The sequence below is a fragment of the Myripristis murdjan genome, chromosome 4, assembly GCF_902150065.1.
Source record: "Myripristis murdjan chromosome 4, fMyrMur1.1, whole genome shotgun sequence".
Lineage (NCBI taxonomy): Eukaryota > Metazoa > Chordata > Actinopteri > Holocentriformes > Holocentridae > Myripristis > Myripristis murdjan.
Window position 1 is genome coordinate 33,141,428 of NC_043983.1, and position 15,630 is coordinate 33,157,057.

Sequence of the window (15,630 nt, forward strand, 5' to 3'; positions counted from 1 at the left end):
TTTTTTTTTTTTCTGTATGAACCTGGACTTTGTGTGTGACCTTGCAGAAGAACACAGAACAATAACAGATCCTGTGCCACGTGAGTAAATACACACTATCTCTGTTAACGGGGAGACGCAGTGATCTTTTCCGCTGGGGTCACTGCAAACATTTAACAAAGTCAATTGAGAATTTTTTTTCCACCCAGCTGCTACCCATCCACGATTCATCAGAATATTCATTTTTATGACTGGAACTGCTCGATCTGCGCATTATCTGCAGTGCCCGCAGATAGAACTGCAATCCACGCATCACTACATCGTGCGGATAAACGGCATTGCTGCAGGTTGAAATGTTAACCAGGCTGGAAACATTATAGCTGCAGGAACAAATGTCATTACTACAACTGTTGCTTTAGATAGAAATGCCTCACCGTGGGTAGCAATCCCACTGCCATGCACAGAAACACAGTGCAAGTAGAAACATCATCATCAAGTGCAGAAACAACCTCAATATGGGTAAAAATGTCATCGCTGAGTGAAGAAACGTCGACAGTATAGGTAGACATATCATATCATATCACAGAATCATCATTACCAAGACAGGAGAAATCCTCACTGTGGGTAGAAAAATCATCACCGTCATCACTGTGGGTAGAAAATTCTGTCTGCTGTCTACCAGACTCTGGCAGGAATTGATGATTCTGGCTCTCATTTTTGCTTCCTCCTACTTGTCATGGAGGATAAGCCCTTTCGCAAAAAAAAAAAAAAAAAGAAAAAGAAAAGAAAAAGAAAAAAAAAAAGGTTTTTCACACCACAATCATAATGTGCACAGAAAGCACAAAACAAGAAGACATAAATGCCATGCATAAATGCAGGAGCATGACTGCTTGTTATCTGTATAATATATCCAGATACAGATCTTATTTGAATACCGGGTGTAAATGAGGTCAGAGAGTCAAGAGATATGAATGAAAGAGTGTGCTCTGAGCGAGCGCCAAGCATCCCGGCAGTGGAACAGGTACTGAACCTGCTTGTGTGGAAGTCGCCCACGTCTCTACCAGAAATTCCCCCCCAGGACGTGACAGCTGCATGGGAGCCGCTGCGGGACTTTGCCTGCCTCTGCAATACTGTAAATCCAGATGCTGCCCCGCCAGGCCGATTCCACCTGAGCTAGCAGGACATTCCCCTCCACCATCCCCAATTCACACCATATGCATACTGTGACTGACAGTTTGAAGCATAAAGAGCATTAAGATTTCTAATAAACAGCAGTGCAGAGATGTGCTAAACAAGGGAACAGGTCTCTCTGTCTGACTGTGACAGCCGTTTGTAATATTCTGTGAGGAGGCAAATGCCAAATGACACTGCTTTGGTGGAAAGTCTTGACGTGATTGTAACATTGCTGCTGAGGCATAAAACAACAACCAGTCAGCTTTTAGTGTGGACATTGTTATGTCTGCAGTGTCTGCATCTGGTCTGCTGCGTATGGTGGTGTCTGCATTTATTTTAGACTGAGACTGTATTAGATTAGTCCTATTACATGATGTCTGCTGAGGTTTTCTTTTTCAGATTACAGTTGGGTTCTGTCTGTGTTGTATGCAGACACGTCGATGAGGAGTAAACACCTGAGGTTTTCACTCAGTTTTACACTCGTACACGGTGAAGTGACCAATAAAAGTGTTTTGTTTTTTTTTTTAAAAATAGTTGTCAGCATTTTTTTCCCTGTGTTTTTTTACTTTTACTTGGAAAATAAATGACCAATCTCAGCAGGGTCGGAAAAAGTTTCAACAGATTGTGTGTAAAGTACTTTTCTACGAATAAATATCTTGATATAAGTGGTTTATTAAAAACAGTAAACAGGGATGCCGAACTCATTTCACAAATTTGAAATCCGAAACTAATCAAATGCCCTCTAACTGTAACCCAATAATAAATAATGTGATGTGACCATGACTGGTCAAAAGGTGGCACCGCACTCCAAATGCAAATTGGGAAAAAATACAGTGTGTAAAACCTGATTGATTTTACCTACCACTGATTCTGGAGTTGTCCCCAATGTTCACAGCAGAAAATTGTGACCTCACAGCGCTGATTTTTTTAAAAAAATGCCAAAGCTTAATTAGTAAACACACCAAAAAATGTCATGAAAAACTGAGCATACAGCGGATTCAAATGTCCAGCTGGAAATACTCTCATACATCGACAGTGTGAAATGTTCATGAAAGTTTGAAAATCTTCAAACTAAAGCTCTGTGATGTTTATGCTCTCAACATGACGTCTACATAGCCGTGTTGTTTGATGTCGGCACCAGCACCGTGCTTCTTTCTGAGGTTTCCAACAGAGTTTGGACGAATGTGAAACCTGTCCTCGTCTCGGTTTCCCAAATTCAGCACCTACAGTACCACCGCCCAAGCCATAAATAACCAACAAACAAAAACTGTCAACGATCAGGATGAAAATCAAGAGGAGGAAGATGAAGATGAAAGCGGTAACCTCTCTAGTGGTAAAACCTTTAAGCTAAAAATACATGCCCATCGAATGAGTGAACACCTGTAGGAAGTGTCTCATGCAAAGCTCAAAAGCGAGGGCACAGATTTGGATTGGACAGACAGAGTTTACATTCACAATGAACAAACAACACTCACACAGCAGCCGAGAGTCACCAAACTCTGCTGCTTCCTCTGATTCATCTCCGACATTCATCTCTGCATGTGGACTGTGTCTGATGGCAGTGTGAACAGATCTGTACCATGAGCCCACGTTTACTGCAAGCACGCTGCTGCACAACCAAACATGTGGCTGGCATCCCCCGTCCATCATCACGATTAATAAAATAGTGCAGCGCTGGATTCAAGCATCTTTCCATATGCAGTCTGAAATGTACCGTTCTCCTGGCAACCTCCAAACCCAGACTCGTCCATCAGATTGCCAGATGGAAAAGCGTGATTCATCACTCCAGAGAACGCGTCTCCACTGCTCTAGAGGCCAGTGGCGGCGTGCTTTACACCATTGCATCCGACGCTTTGCATTGCACTTGGTGATGTGTGGCTTGGCTGCAGCTGCTCGGCCATGGAAACCCATTCCATGAAGCTCTCTGCGTACTGTACTTGGGCTAATCTGAAGGTCACATGAAGTTTGTAGCTCTGTAGCAATTGACTGTGCAGAAAGTCGGCGACCTCTTTGCACTATGCGCTTCAGCATCCGCTGACCCCTCTCCGTCACTTTACGTGGCCTACCACTTCGTGGCTGAGTTGCTGTTGTTCCCAAACGCTTCCATTTTGTTATAATAGAGCAGACAGTTGACTGTGGAATATTTAGGAGCGAGGAAATTTCACGACTGGATTTGTTGCACAGGTGGCATCCTATTATATTAGATTTGCAACCTTCTGCTGCCCTCCATGTTTTGTTTCGTCCACCACTGCTGACTGTCAGCGAACGATGACGCTCTGACTGATGTGAGCGTGCCCAGTGGGGAAAAAAAAAACAACAAAAAAAACAAAACAAAACAAAAAATTCTGATCTGAGTGTCCACATAGTGTTACATATGAACGTAGCTCAAATCAGAATTGAAGATTTCAGACTCAGTGTGATGTTTTGTGGTTCACACAAACATTAAATAATAAAAAAAAAAAAAAATCAGATGCGTGACACATTTGAGGGAAAAAAATGAGGCTACTTTTTACTTTTAAAGGAACAAAAGAAAAATAAATAAATAATAAATAAACTTCAAAAGGAATCAAATCTGAAGCAATGACTTTTGGAGCAGTTTCCCCTGAACTCCACCTGCGGTCGTGCCGTGAGCTCCTCAGGCACAATGGACCCAGAATCAGTGGTAAAACATTATGCACTTAGGAGCTGTATAATTTAACAACAGAAATAATGGCGACGAGACGAACGGAGCCGAGTTTTGCCTCCACATGCAGGACTTGGTGGAGTGACAAACGAATAAAAGATAATGAGGTACAGTGCACTGTCCAAGGCTGCTGCCTGCACTCCGCTCGCTCCCAGAAGCCAACACGGCTTTCTTATATGTGAAACACAATTTGGCAAGGACAAGCGGCGCTCCAGAAATAGGACGGTGGCATAAACTGTCAAGGCCCATCAAGCAGACACACGTGGACACGAGCCGAGATGCCGTCAGTGGGCGCTGTGCACAATGAAAATAATAGGGGCGGCTGCTCTGACACACATTATTTACAGTGCTGGCAGCCCCTGGTCACCACCAGACTGAGGTATCAATACATTTCTTGATTATCTTTGGGCTTAACGTCTTTAAATTCACCATTAATATTGTTTTTTTGTTTGGCTTCATATTAAATGACTTTCTCTAATTTAACGGGGACAAGCAGGTAAACATAAAGTTAACATGATGATGTGTTTTCAATGTACTGGACATATTTAGTATCCACTGATGGGGTATATTGACCCCCAAGCTGTTTTAGCTTTATAATCATATAACAAATATCAATATTTTACACCAGTTTGTTTTAATTGTTTTGGATGATGCTGAGGAGCTGTAACATGCCATTTATAATCTTCAAAAAACTTCCCTCTGCTTCAGGGCCCTCACCTGACATAACCACACCTGCAGTGGTGTGAGAACCACTGATAGTTCATATGACATTTGGGAGGGGGATTTTTTTATTTAAAGGGCTATTAAAATAGTGAACAAGGCAAATTAAGCACCTGACACATAAACTTGGGTAGCGATTCTTTTAGGTTTTAATTGCTGCAGTCAAAATGGCTGCAATTGATTGAAAAAAACAAAAAAAATCCCAAGATAACATGAGGGTTAAGCTCTTTTCTCCAACTTTGTTTGACTTAGTGGGTAAAGCATTTTTCTCTCAAGCTAAAACATACATACTCAAATCCCTGCGTATCCCTCTTAAAGTCATGCTTTCCCAAAAACAACAGATTTTTTTTTCTCCCAGTAAAAAGGTTTAGTTATTGTGAGTAACCTAAACATCGGCCTTCTTCTTTCACAGGTCAGGACGCACACAGCACAGGTCGCCCAGCCATGCGGTCTTTCCCTTTTTCCTTTTCTTTTTAAATCCCGTCTCCAACCTACATCTGTCGAGCTGCCTAGCTGAGACTGTCTGCCTAAGAACAACAAGGCCAGTGGCTCAAAGCCCAGTTTATATGGTTTGTCCATCCAACATCATGCATAAGCTAAATGCATTCACTTCATCCACCAGCAAGCTGTTCAGAATTAAACGGGCTGTCATGGGAACTCGTCTGCTCAATCTGCATTCGGCTGCTCGGCTCTTCAGACTTATGCTACTTGATACATTTTTATTCAAATACGTTCCCCGTCTTTAAATGCGCTCGAGCAAATGTCACAATTGGCAGCCGCGTTCTCTCTCTCCTCGCTTCTGTTTCTTTCTGTTTGAATCCCACAATCATCTCTGTGGCTTTATGATCCATCTGCATATCGAGGTGGTCATTTGTCAAGTCTTCTATTATCTGCGACCCTTAAATGAGCTTCACCTGTTGTTGGTGCTGAAATACATTCAGTCGCTGTGTTTGTGGTTTTTCCAAGGTTGTTTTTCATGTCTAATCTTTTCAAACATCTTGCATTTCTCCCAGTGATGTGGAGAAAGTGATGCATGCCTTTATTTTGTCAGCTCCCTGTTACAGAAATCAAAATGCGGACGGCCGGTGGTGGTAACTTTGCAGTGTGGGCAAACTTTTGTTGAACATTTGAACTCCAACAGCAGCCACGTGAGGCTCAGCTCCTCCTCTGAGCCCATCCCACCCTCATGCACGCTCGTGTGTGTGTGTGTGTGTGTGTGTGTGTGTGTGTGTGTGTGTGTGTGTGTTTCCAACGCCCCTGCAACGGGGGAACAGGAAGTTTCGAGTCGACTTCTCTCTCTCTGCCGCTCTGAAGTTCAAACTTAATCACAGTTACAGAGTGAAAGGGCTTCACAGGCCAACAGGTTATAGAAAACAAAAACCAAACCTCTCATGGTTGGCGAGAAAAAACTCCCCCAACAAATCCCAAAGGCAGGCAGGGGGATCACAGAGAGAGGGAGGCAAAATAAGACAAAACAAAGCAAAATAAGAACAGGATGAATATTCCAATAAGACAAGAATAAACAACAGAAAAAGCATGAATTTCTGCAGCTGTGGTCGGCTGGGTGAAGTTTTTTTGGGGGGAGGGGAGAGGCTCATGACTGGACTGAGGCGGTGATGCTTCCTTCAGGTGACTGGTTGTTTGAGTCGTGCTGAGATGGACTTTAACAAATGAGATTACAGCCGCAGGAGCAGCCCGACGACCAGAGGCTTTCGTCAAACATACGAAGGAAAAAGAAAAAAAAAAATGACCCACAGGAGCTGTAAGTGCAGACGTGAGCTGCCCCGCTCCTTCATGTTGGAGCTTTGATCCCCCACTCGAGTCGAGAAGCAGCCTGAGATCCTCTGACAAAGCTCCTGCGGTCTGAGCTGAAAACTAAAGGAGATCGGGCCTTTTCCTGTTAGAGCTCCTCGACTTTGGAACAAAACCCGCCAGAGGAGGTCGGGCTGGATGATCTCAGCTCCCTCTTTTAAACTTTTTATAAAGACATCTGTTTGAGAAAGCTCTTATTGTTTGATTTTTGCATTTGATCTATTTAGATAGATAGATAGATAGATAGATAGATAGGTATACTTTTTAATCCCAGACTGGGAAATTCACATGTTACAGCAGCATCATCAATAAAAACAAAAAATAAAAAATTAAAATTAAAAGTATATACAATAGAGACTAAAAATGCGAAATATATACACTAAAGACAATAAGGGCTAAGTATATACAATAAAGTAGCCTGAAAATATGAAATGTTTTGTTTAAGTGTTGAAATGTAAGAAATGTAAGATATACTGATGAAAATAATAAATATGAAAAATGAAAAATACAGATAGTAGATGGTATGGCACAGGGTAAGCTTGACACCATGGAACCAGGAAACCAAGTGGCAGAACCCGACGCCCGGTAATGGGATTCGGCGACTGTCCGACTTGATTTGGTCCCATGGAATCACCACTTCTAATAAATAAACAGTTAAGGTGCTGAGTGATGGAAAATGAAATAAAATAAACTAAACAAGTAAGTAAGGTGCTGAGTAGTGGATAATAAATAAACAAACAATTTATTTGTTTTTGTTTTTCTTTGTTTTACAGTTCACATTTATAACCTGTGCTAATCTTATTTTTAATGCAACTGTTTGTTTATTAATTTTATTTGGTACCTACAGTATATTGTAAAGCGTCTTTACCTGTTTGGGGTCTATTTCGTGGATGGGGGCGTCGGAGAAGCAGTAGTGATGGAAGAGGCCCATCTTCTGGTTGAGCAGACAGTGGACCACGTGAGCCCGGGCGTTCTGCCACTTGACCAGCCGGACCAGCTCGCGGTTCAGCGTCGCGCCCAGGTCCACCGACCAGTTGTAGCTGTACAGAGTCACCTGGCGTGTCGGAAAGACAAAGTGACATCATCGGCGTTATCATCGCAGCGCTAGCCACCTGCAATTTTTAATAATCCGAGCGATCGCAGAAATAATGAGGGTGTCATTATTTTACAGCGGGGAGTTTTTTAATTTCTAATGACAGTGACAGATCAGTCTTCTCTTCAAAATGAAACAGCGACGTGTCACCTCAGGTAAGTTCAAACGGGGCTCAGACACGTGCGATGCTTTCTGTGTTAAAGTGCAATATGACAACACACACACTCACGAGATACCTGCACTTATAATTTTACAAATTCCCCACAAGCTCTATCTGTAACACTGTTTCTGAGTGCTGACATAATGCATAGGTAAACATTATATGATGGTTAAAAGCCTGGGAGTAAGGCTGTAGATAGATAGATACTTTATTCATCCCGAAGGAAATTCACAGTTTTCAGCAGTATCCACAGAGTACAAGATTAAGTAAATCAAAAATAAAGAATAAGTAAATCAAAAATAAAGAATAAAAGATGACATCCGAGATCTAAAGATCTAAGTACTCAATGTGCAAAAAAACAATGTGCAAAAAACCAATAAAACCAGTGTGCATCGATGTATACAATGTGCATAGATGAGGACAATGTGCAAATTTACAGTATAAACATATGATAAATAAATAAATAGCACCCAGATGATAAATAGATGATAAAAAACCAATAAAACCGTGTGCATCGATGTATACAATGTGCATAGATGAGGGACAATGTGCATAGATGAGGCGCAATGTGCATAGATGAGGGCTGTAGTGTATTTATAACTCCCTACATACATATGGTACAGAAACAATATGAATTAAATAACAAAACAAATACAAGACGTACGAAGCTACACAACAGGAAACCAGACGTCTAACCCCCAAAACGCTCCTGTCTAGTCTGATGTTATGGGCTTTAAAAAAAAAGTGCTTTCACTGTTATCCAGCTGTTTGAATGGTGTTCAAATCTGAGCACCGTTTTCAGAAATCAGCTGTTCTCCAGGTAGATTTTGTGTTAACAGAGCCACAGATCAAAGACAAATTCTAGCTAATGCCTTTCATTAACCTGATGCTGTGATTAAAAAAAAAATAAATATAAAAATAAAAATAAAATAATAATAATAATAATAATAATAATAATAATGATACTAATAATAATAATAATAATAATAATAATGATAAAAAAAGAGGATCTCTAGGGATTGTTAGGATTTTATCAGTAATACTATTCTTACTCGTACTCCTTATCGGTTTGCTTCTTTATTGATACTCATGTCAATTCTTTTTCATTACCAAATAACTGTGTTTTAAAAAATATACTAAAAGTAATTAATTCAGAAAAGGATGATAATTTATTCATGTTTTAAATGTAAGAAAATGTTTCCTAGAGCAGCAACAGTAATGTGGACAACAACAAAGTCACTATAATATCTCACTGGAAACAAATCTAAAAGACAATCAAACATTCCTGACATCACACACACACACACACACACACACACACACACACACACACACGCGTGGATGATGAGAGACTGCAGGTAAAGCGGATGAAAATATGACTTTCCTTCATGTTAATGCCTTTTAGTCGCTGAACAGGTGTACTGACACTCTTTTCACTGAAAGCTTTATTGTGGACGCAGTGATGAGTGTAGCTGTCCTCAACTCAAGTAAAATCATCTTTCACTCCACCGCAGCCTCTCTGCTCTGCTGTCTGCTCCGTGTGTGTGTGTGTGTGTGTGTGTGTGTGCTGATTGATCACTTCAGCCCCGACACAGGAGAGGCTGCAGTGTGACAATAAATAACACCAAAGTGTCAAAAAGTACCGATAGAAGAGCCGATAACGTCAGAGCTTCACAACACTAATTTACTTTAATAATTTAGCCCCGGGTTTCAGCGCCCGTCCCGCTACAGGCCTGACAAATACCTGTCCCGCCAAGGCCTCCGCGTCGAGAACTCACCTTTTTGTCCAGGATGGTGATGAGGAGGAACCTCTGGCGCGGAGCCAAGCCGGCCGGCGCCTGTCCGGGGCTGAACCAGTCGCTCTGCTCCAGGGCCTCGAAGCGCTGGAAGCCCTTATGAGCTGGACAGAGGAGGGGAGAGCCGGTGAGACGGCGGGGCGACCCCACCAACAACGAGACAGCACGCCGTGGCACGCCGAGCCGAGCCGAGCCGAGCCAGGCCGAGCCGAGCCACGGAGGAAACCTCGTCTGTTCATCTGCTCTTTATCACAAACTCTGATTCAACAGACGGGACGGCGCCCTGAGGTGAATCTGAGTACGAGGCGACTGAGATAAACCTGCACCATGTCTGTCCTTATGTACACAGAGTGGGGGAATCACTCAGTGGGGCTTTTTAAACACACAGGACAAATATATACAATTACTCAGGACTGTTTGAGAGGTTTGCACGGCCAACAGATGAAAGCCGCTCTTTTTTTTTTTTTTTTGAAGGCAAGACTGAGCCGTAAAGACAAACTTTAGATATTCATAGGAACAAAAAATGTAATCTGTATGACCAGGAGAAGAGGAGAGACACATGCCTTCCATGTTAAGGATATTATCCATAATCACAGCAGCGCCAGATCTGAAAAATAACACCAATTTTCAGAAATCAGCTCTGTTCTCCAGGCAGATTCTGTGTTAACAGAGCCTCGCCGTTTTTGGTGCGGCAGATCAAAGACAAATTTGAGCGAATGCCTTTCATTAACGTGAAGCTGAGATTAAAAAAGGTCACTGCTGCGGTGAGGAGGCAGTTTGGGAACGGCGAGGTGTTGGTCATTACATTTCCACAGCAATGTAGCAATTAGAGCTGCAACAAATGATTATTTTCATTATCGATTAGTGTGTTGATTATTTTCTTGATTGACTGATCAGTTGTTTGTTCCATAAAATGTGAGAAAATGGTCGAAAATGTTGATCACAGTCCACAACCTAAAGATATTTAGTTTAGTCATTAAGGAGCAAAGAAACCAGAAAATATTCACATTTGAGAAGCTGGAATGAGAGAATTTGGAAATTTTCTTCTTAAAATGATTCAAAACATTTAATCCGTTATCAAAATAGCTGGTTTTTCATTTAATAGTTGGCAAGTAATGGATTTTTTGCCTCATCGTTGCAGCTCTACTCGCAATGTCTTTTTTTATCATTGCATCTTATTATTCCCTGTAGTCCAGAGCCTCTCTGACTGTCCCCTGGTGCAGATTTAACACTACAGTTTATATTTAGAATGAATGTTCTTCCTGAAGATCTTGGCTCCTAAAATTAAATATCTTTGAATTCACTGAAATTGCATGTTTATAGATTTGACTATGTCATTTTTTTTTATTTCATTTTTAACATGTATAGTCTTGATTTGTCTCTTAGTTGTTTATTTACGTGTCATTCTCTTTATAATTAGCAGTAGCATGGTACAGTAAAAGGGGGAATCAATTGAAAACAGAGAAAATAATGAACAGAAACTATCATTAGGGGTGTACAAATAAAGGAAAAGACGACATCCCACCACCAGCAGCAGCAGCAGCGGCGGCGATGTGTCAGGCTGGAAGGCAAACTTACGTGTGAACCTATTTAGCACAGGGCTGTGTTCTTCATCTGAACTGTCTTCTGTGGGCAAACAGAGATGGGTACAAACAGCAAGGCAGGCACTGACAGTGGAACACACAGCACTACGCAAACTGAGCCGAGCCAGACGCTTGCAAAAGAACACAGGGATGTTAGACAGAGAGCAGAGAGACAGGGCGAGTCGAAGAGGCGAGGAGAGCGGAGGCACACAGCGGTCATGCTCAGACCTCCTCCTCCTCCTCGCTGACGTTAGAAACAGCGAGGAGCGACGTGCTGCTGATGAAGCCGACCTGCTTACAGTCACAGGGCTTCGTCACTGACTAATATTGGCCTCTCTGGGGACCTGTAGTCAACACCAGCTGTGGTTTTGTCTTGTCTCCTTCACTTTAATGTCAAATATAAATCAGACAAGTTTGAGCGTGGTAAACTGCAAACTCCCTCTTTCTCTCTCAAATCTCAGTTTTTAAATTTTTTTTTTTGCCTAAACACAAAAACAGGAGGTCGTCAGGTCAAATTAGGCTGTTTGGTGGAATATCTACATGTCTTTAACATTTTGATCATGTCTTCTGTCATGTTTCATAATTGTCTATTGAACTCGGCTATCTGATTGATTGATGATGTTCTTAAAAATAATCCAATGTTCAGGGAAAATAAGACTGAGACACGGTCTTGACCTGACTGAGATAAAACGTTCGACACCGTTTTCACCTCTGTACGTCCACTGGTTCAGTTCCTGTGGGTAGCATCTCATGTTAGCTTAGCATAAAGACTTGAAGTCAATGGGACTCGTTAGCCTGGCTCCGTCAAAGTGAAAAAATAAACCTTACAGCAGCTCTGAAGTTGTCTTATTTGCACCGTGTACCATGTGGATTTGAAATACACATCTTGAGATTAACGAGACAAAAACGAGAGTGGTTTTAGGAGAACTTAATTTGTGGTGGATCTTCCTCTTCCCTGTGTGGGGATCACTGAGATATATGGAAGGATAAACGTGTTAAGAGGTTACAGCTGCACCATCTGACTTCTCCTGAAACTACTCTTATTTTTTAAAAAAAAAAAACAATAACAATACACGTATTTCAAATCCACATGATCCACGGTGTAAATAGGACCGCTTCAGAACTGCTGCAAGGTTTATTCATGCTAAGCTAACACAAAATGCTACCCATAGGAACTGAACCACTGGATGTCCAGAGTAGAGGAAATGGTGTCCAACATCTGGTGTCAGTCTGGGGTGAGTCAGAAAAAGGGGATTTTGCTCTAAATGTTGGAATATTCTTTTATGTGTATTTCGTCTGTACTGAGAAAATAAGATGACTTTGAGTGTCCATTAAAGCACCGTTCACACAAAATGCATTATGAATATTTTCTACCATGACTGATTTGAACTGTTGTAATGAATCAGAATTCAAACTATTTGCAAAATCGAAAAGGCGCAGTTTCAACGGCGTAAACTCATAAACTTCTCATAACCAATTAATCAGATTCTCTTGGAAATGATTTATCTTATCTCCAGGAGACACGTCTGGGGAAAAAATCTGAAGAAGCAGATGGGATCACGGACAAAGCAAAAAAGCAAGATGGCAAACAGTGACGTGTCTGACAAAGCTCATACTGCTCACAGGAATTTCCGGTATAAAAGCGTTTTGTGGCAGCAGCTCTGCCAGAAAAAAATAAAATAAATAAATAACCTTACTTCACTACAGACGTCCATGTCGGATTACAGGCTGAAAATCCAGGATGTGAATTTTTGTGCGTTTCTGCCACATGCTGTTGGAGCAGGCGGCGTGCAGGATGAGCCTCGACACACACGGGGTGACGGCCGCGGAGCGAGAGAGAGAGAGAGAGAGAGAGAGAGAGAGAGAGATTTAACAGGTACCTTGCTCCGTGCTGCAGTGCCATTGGTGGAAATTCCGCCCAATGAGAATGAAGCTCCTGGCGGCGGCGGCGGCGGGCTGGCTCAGGTGCTGGACGACGGGCAGCGGCACGAAGACGACGCCGGTTTGGGGACAGCTGGGAAAGTTAAAGCCAAAAAAGAAAAGCATTGTTAAAAAAAATGACATCACTTTGTTGACTTTATTTCAGTGGGACAGCGCGCGATGGCATTTCTGTAAATATGCAAATCAGGAGACATTCAACCTCTGGCAGCCGTATTGTAGGTCACCCATGGGCGACAGCGGCTGGACACATTTTAAGAGAAATAAATGAGCCGTCTCAGAAGAATTCAGCAGACATGATGCATTTCATTGCTCTCATTTCAACACGGATGCATCTGATTGTTTTTTGTGCAGGAATAATGTCACCTGATTAGCTGGCCAACAGGGGCGTAAGAATTCACTTTGATGGGTTTACAATCTGATATTCTCATGAACAAAATTTAAATTAAAAGAAAAAAAATGACTGAAAAATATTTTTTTTTTATTTCTGAGGCATATCAATGTAAAACAATGTATTTTCCTCTTAATAATAATAATAATAATACTAAAACTTTATTTCTATAGCACCTTTCATACAAGAATTGCAGCTCAAAGTGCTTCACAATAAAAAGAAGAACATTTGAAAACACATTAAATAAAAGAATAAAACACAGCACAGGTTGGAATTAAAAAGAAAAGGCTAAAAATTGAAATAAAATTTGAAATAAAACAAAAGATGCAAATAAAACAATAAAAGACAACAGTGTGGAATAAAATAGGAGCTAGTTAAAGGCCAGAGTGAAAAGGTGGGTCTTTAATCTTCTTTTAAAGATGTCTAGTGAGCTGGCTTCCCTGATGTCTAAAGGTAGTGTGCTCCAAAGCTTAGGGGCGTCAGTAATAAAGGCGGCATCCCCAATTTTTTTTTGACTGTTGTTGGGAACCAATAAGCCAGCAGCAGACGATCGCAGTGCTCTTTGGGGTGCATAGCCAATAAGGGAGTATGTATCTTTAGACACCTGCCCTGGAGAACTGAACACCTGAAGAGAGCTAGGCCTATAAAATCGTAAGCAAAATGTGTTGTGGCAGTTTTGCCACTGCTGTCTAAAATAAAATAAAAAGGCAAGTGAGGTATGATGATCATCAGCTGTTCATCAGTTTTAACTGTTCATATGTCTCGGATGTGCACATCACTCTGAGGATTGATTGTTTTCACATTATCAACAGTTTCCCAGCATCACGTCTAAGTGTCTAAGGCAGCGCACGTTTCCACAGTCATTTCGCTCTTGATACATCTGAACTTTGCAGTGGAAAAGGACGTACGCCACGTTTTTGTGCGTACACACCCTTTGTACGTGCGGTTACAATGTATCGTTTCACATGGGAAGATACGTGCATCATTGGGTCGCATGGATACGGCGCATGGTCAGGGACGCAGGACGCATAGCTGGCAAACATAACTATGTTTATGTTTTACGGGGTAGGGCCCAATATTAAGTATTGAAACGGGCCCCCAGATGCCTAAAGCCGCCACTGTCAGTAACTGCAGACCTGCCAACCTTGAAGAAATTTTGAGGTCCACACACCCATAAAACTGCAATCCGTATTTGTAATTTTGTAAAGTTTACGAGTTGTATTCTCACAGAGAAAATACACACTACATATTCTGTGTATGATTTGACTTAAACAAGAGTTTACAATTCAATTCAATTCTATTTTATTTATTTATATAGCCCAGAATCACAAATTACAAATTAGTCTCAAAGGGCTTTACAGGAAAATACAACATCCTCTGTCCTTGGACCCTCACATCGGATGAGGAACAACTCCCTAAAAACAAAATTTTTACAATTTTTTTATTTATTTCCAAAATTTTTATTTATGCACAACTATAGACTAATATGCACACATTTTAAATATGTGCACGAATTTTATGTACACACACACAGTAATCTTTTGATAGCTATCTTACCCCATAGTTTTCCCTCAAGAAAATGTTGTGAATCTGGCATCTGATTTGCCAGATTCAGATTTGATTTTGGTGTTTGGCGGGAGTGGGAAAACAACAGTTTAGAGTCAGAATAACCGACATTTGGAAATAAATCTATTTACTTAAAACACGACTGAACGAACTAACAGTCACATCAAAACAGTCACTCTCTGAAGTCGAGAGAGAAACACAGGCACAATACATGGTCATGCAATCAACAGGTGTCGCCCAGAGGAGCGTGAAGCCGCCTGCCGCCGCCGAAACACAGCAGCAGGAGCCGCTGACGCAGACAGACACATCAGATATGAAATGACATTAAAGCGGCTAAACATAGAACGAGAAACATGGAAGCAGACAGCCGAGTGAAGCTGTCTGGAACATGAAAAATGTAATCATGATGGGAGTTGAAATGTGATCAAAGCGACCGTTTCACACAGACGCGTAAACAACTCACCTTGTCTTTTCAAACACCTTCACTGTGGTATCGCTCGCCAGACAACTGACCAAATTGACAATCTCTGTCAAGATGGAAGGCAGCAGGAAGTGTGACACGATTTCAGCTGTGCACTGCTGAATGGACGGGCATCCTATTTACCGGCAGCACAGTCGTAAGAGAAAAGCAGAGAAACAGAGTGAGAGCTACTTCAATTCAGCAAAATGGAAAACCTCTCGCCAGGGGAAGATGCAATCGTTTTTTTTTTTATGATTTTTTTTTTTTCCCCACCCT

At 41.5% G+C, this 15,630-nt stretch overlaps 1 protein-coding gene across 2 annotated transcripts in view; it reads right to left on the minus strand.

Moving 5' to 3' along the window:
• szt2 (SZT2 subunit of KICSTOR complex) overlaps window positions 1–15,630 on the minus strand; it is a 156,002-nt gene that overhangs the window by 52,391 nt on the left and 87,981 nt on the right. Inside the window, exons 56-60 of one of the 2 annotated variants that reach the window (XM_030048952.1) lie at window positions 15,358–15,490; window positions 12,880–13,013; window positions 10,995–11,042; window positions 9,399–9,520; window positions 7,236–7,421 (exon numbers count right to left, since the gene is read on the minus strand). In XM_030048952.1, the coding sequence (XP_029904812.1) occupies window positions 7,236–7,421; window positions 9,399–9,520; window positions 10,995–11,042; window positions 12,880–13,013; window positions 15,358–15,490 (623 nt within the window). The remainder of the gene's footprint in view (window positions 1–7,235; window positions 7,422–9,398; window positions 9,521–10,994; window positions 11,043–12,879; window positions 13,014–15,357; window positions 15,491–15,630) is intronic. The other variant, XM_030048953.1, reaches the window with a different exon arrangement.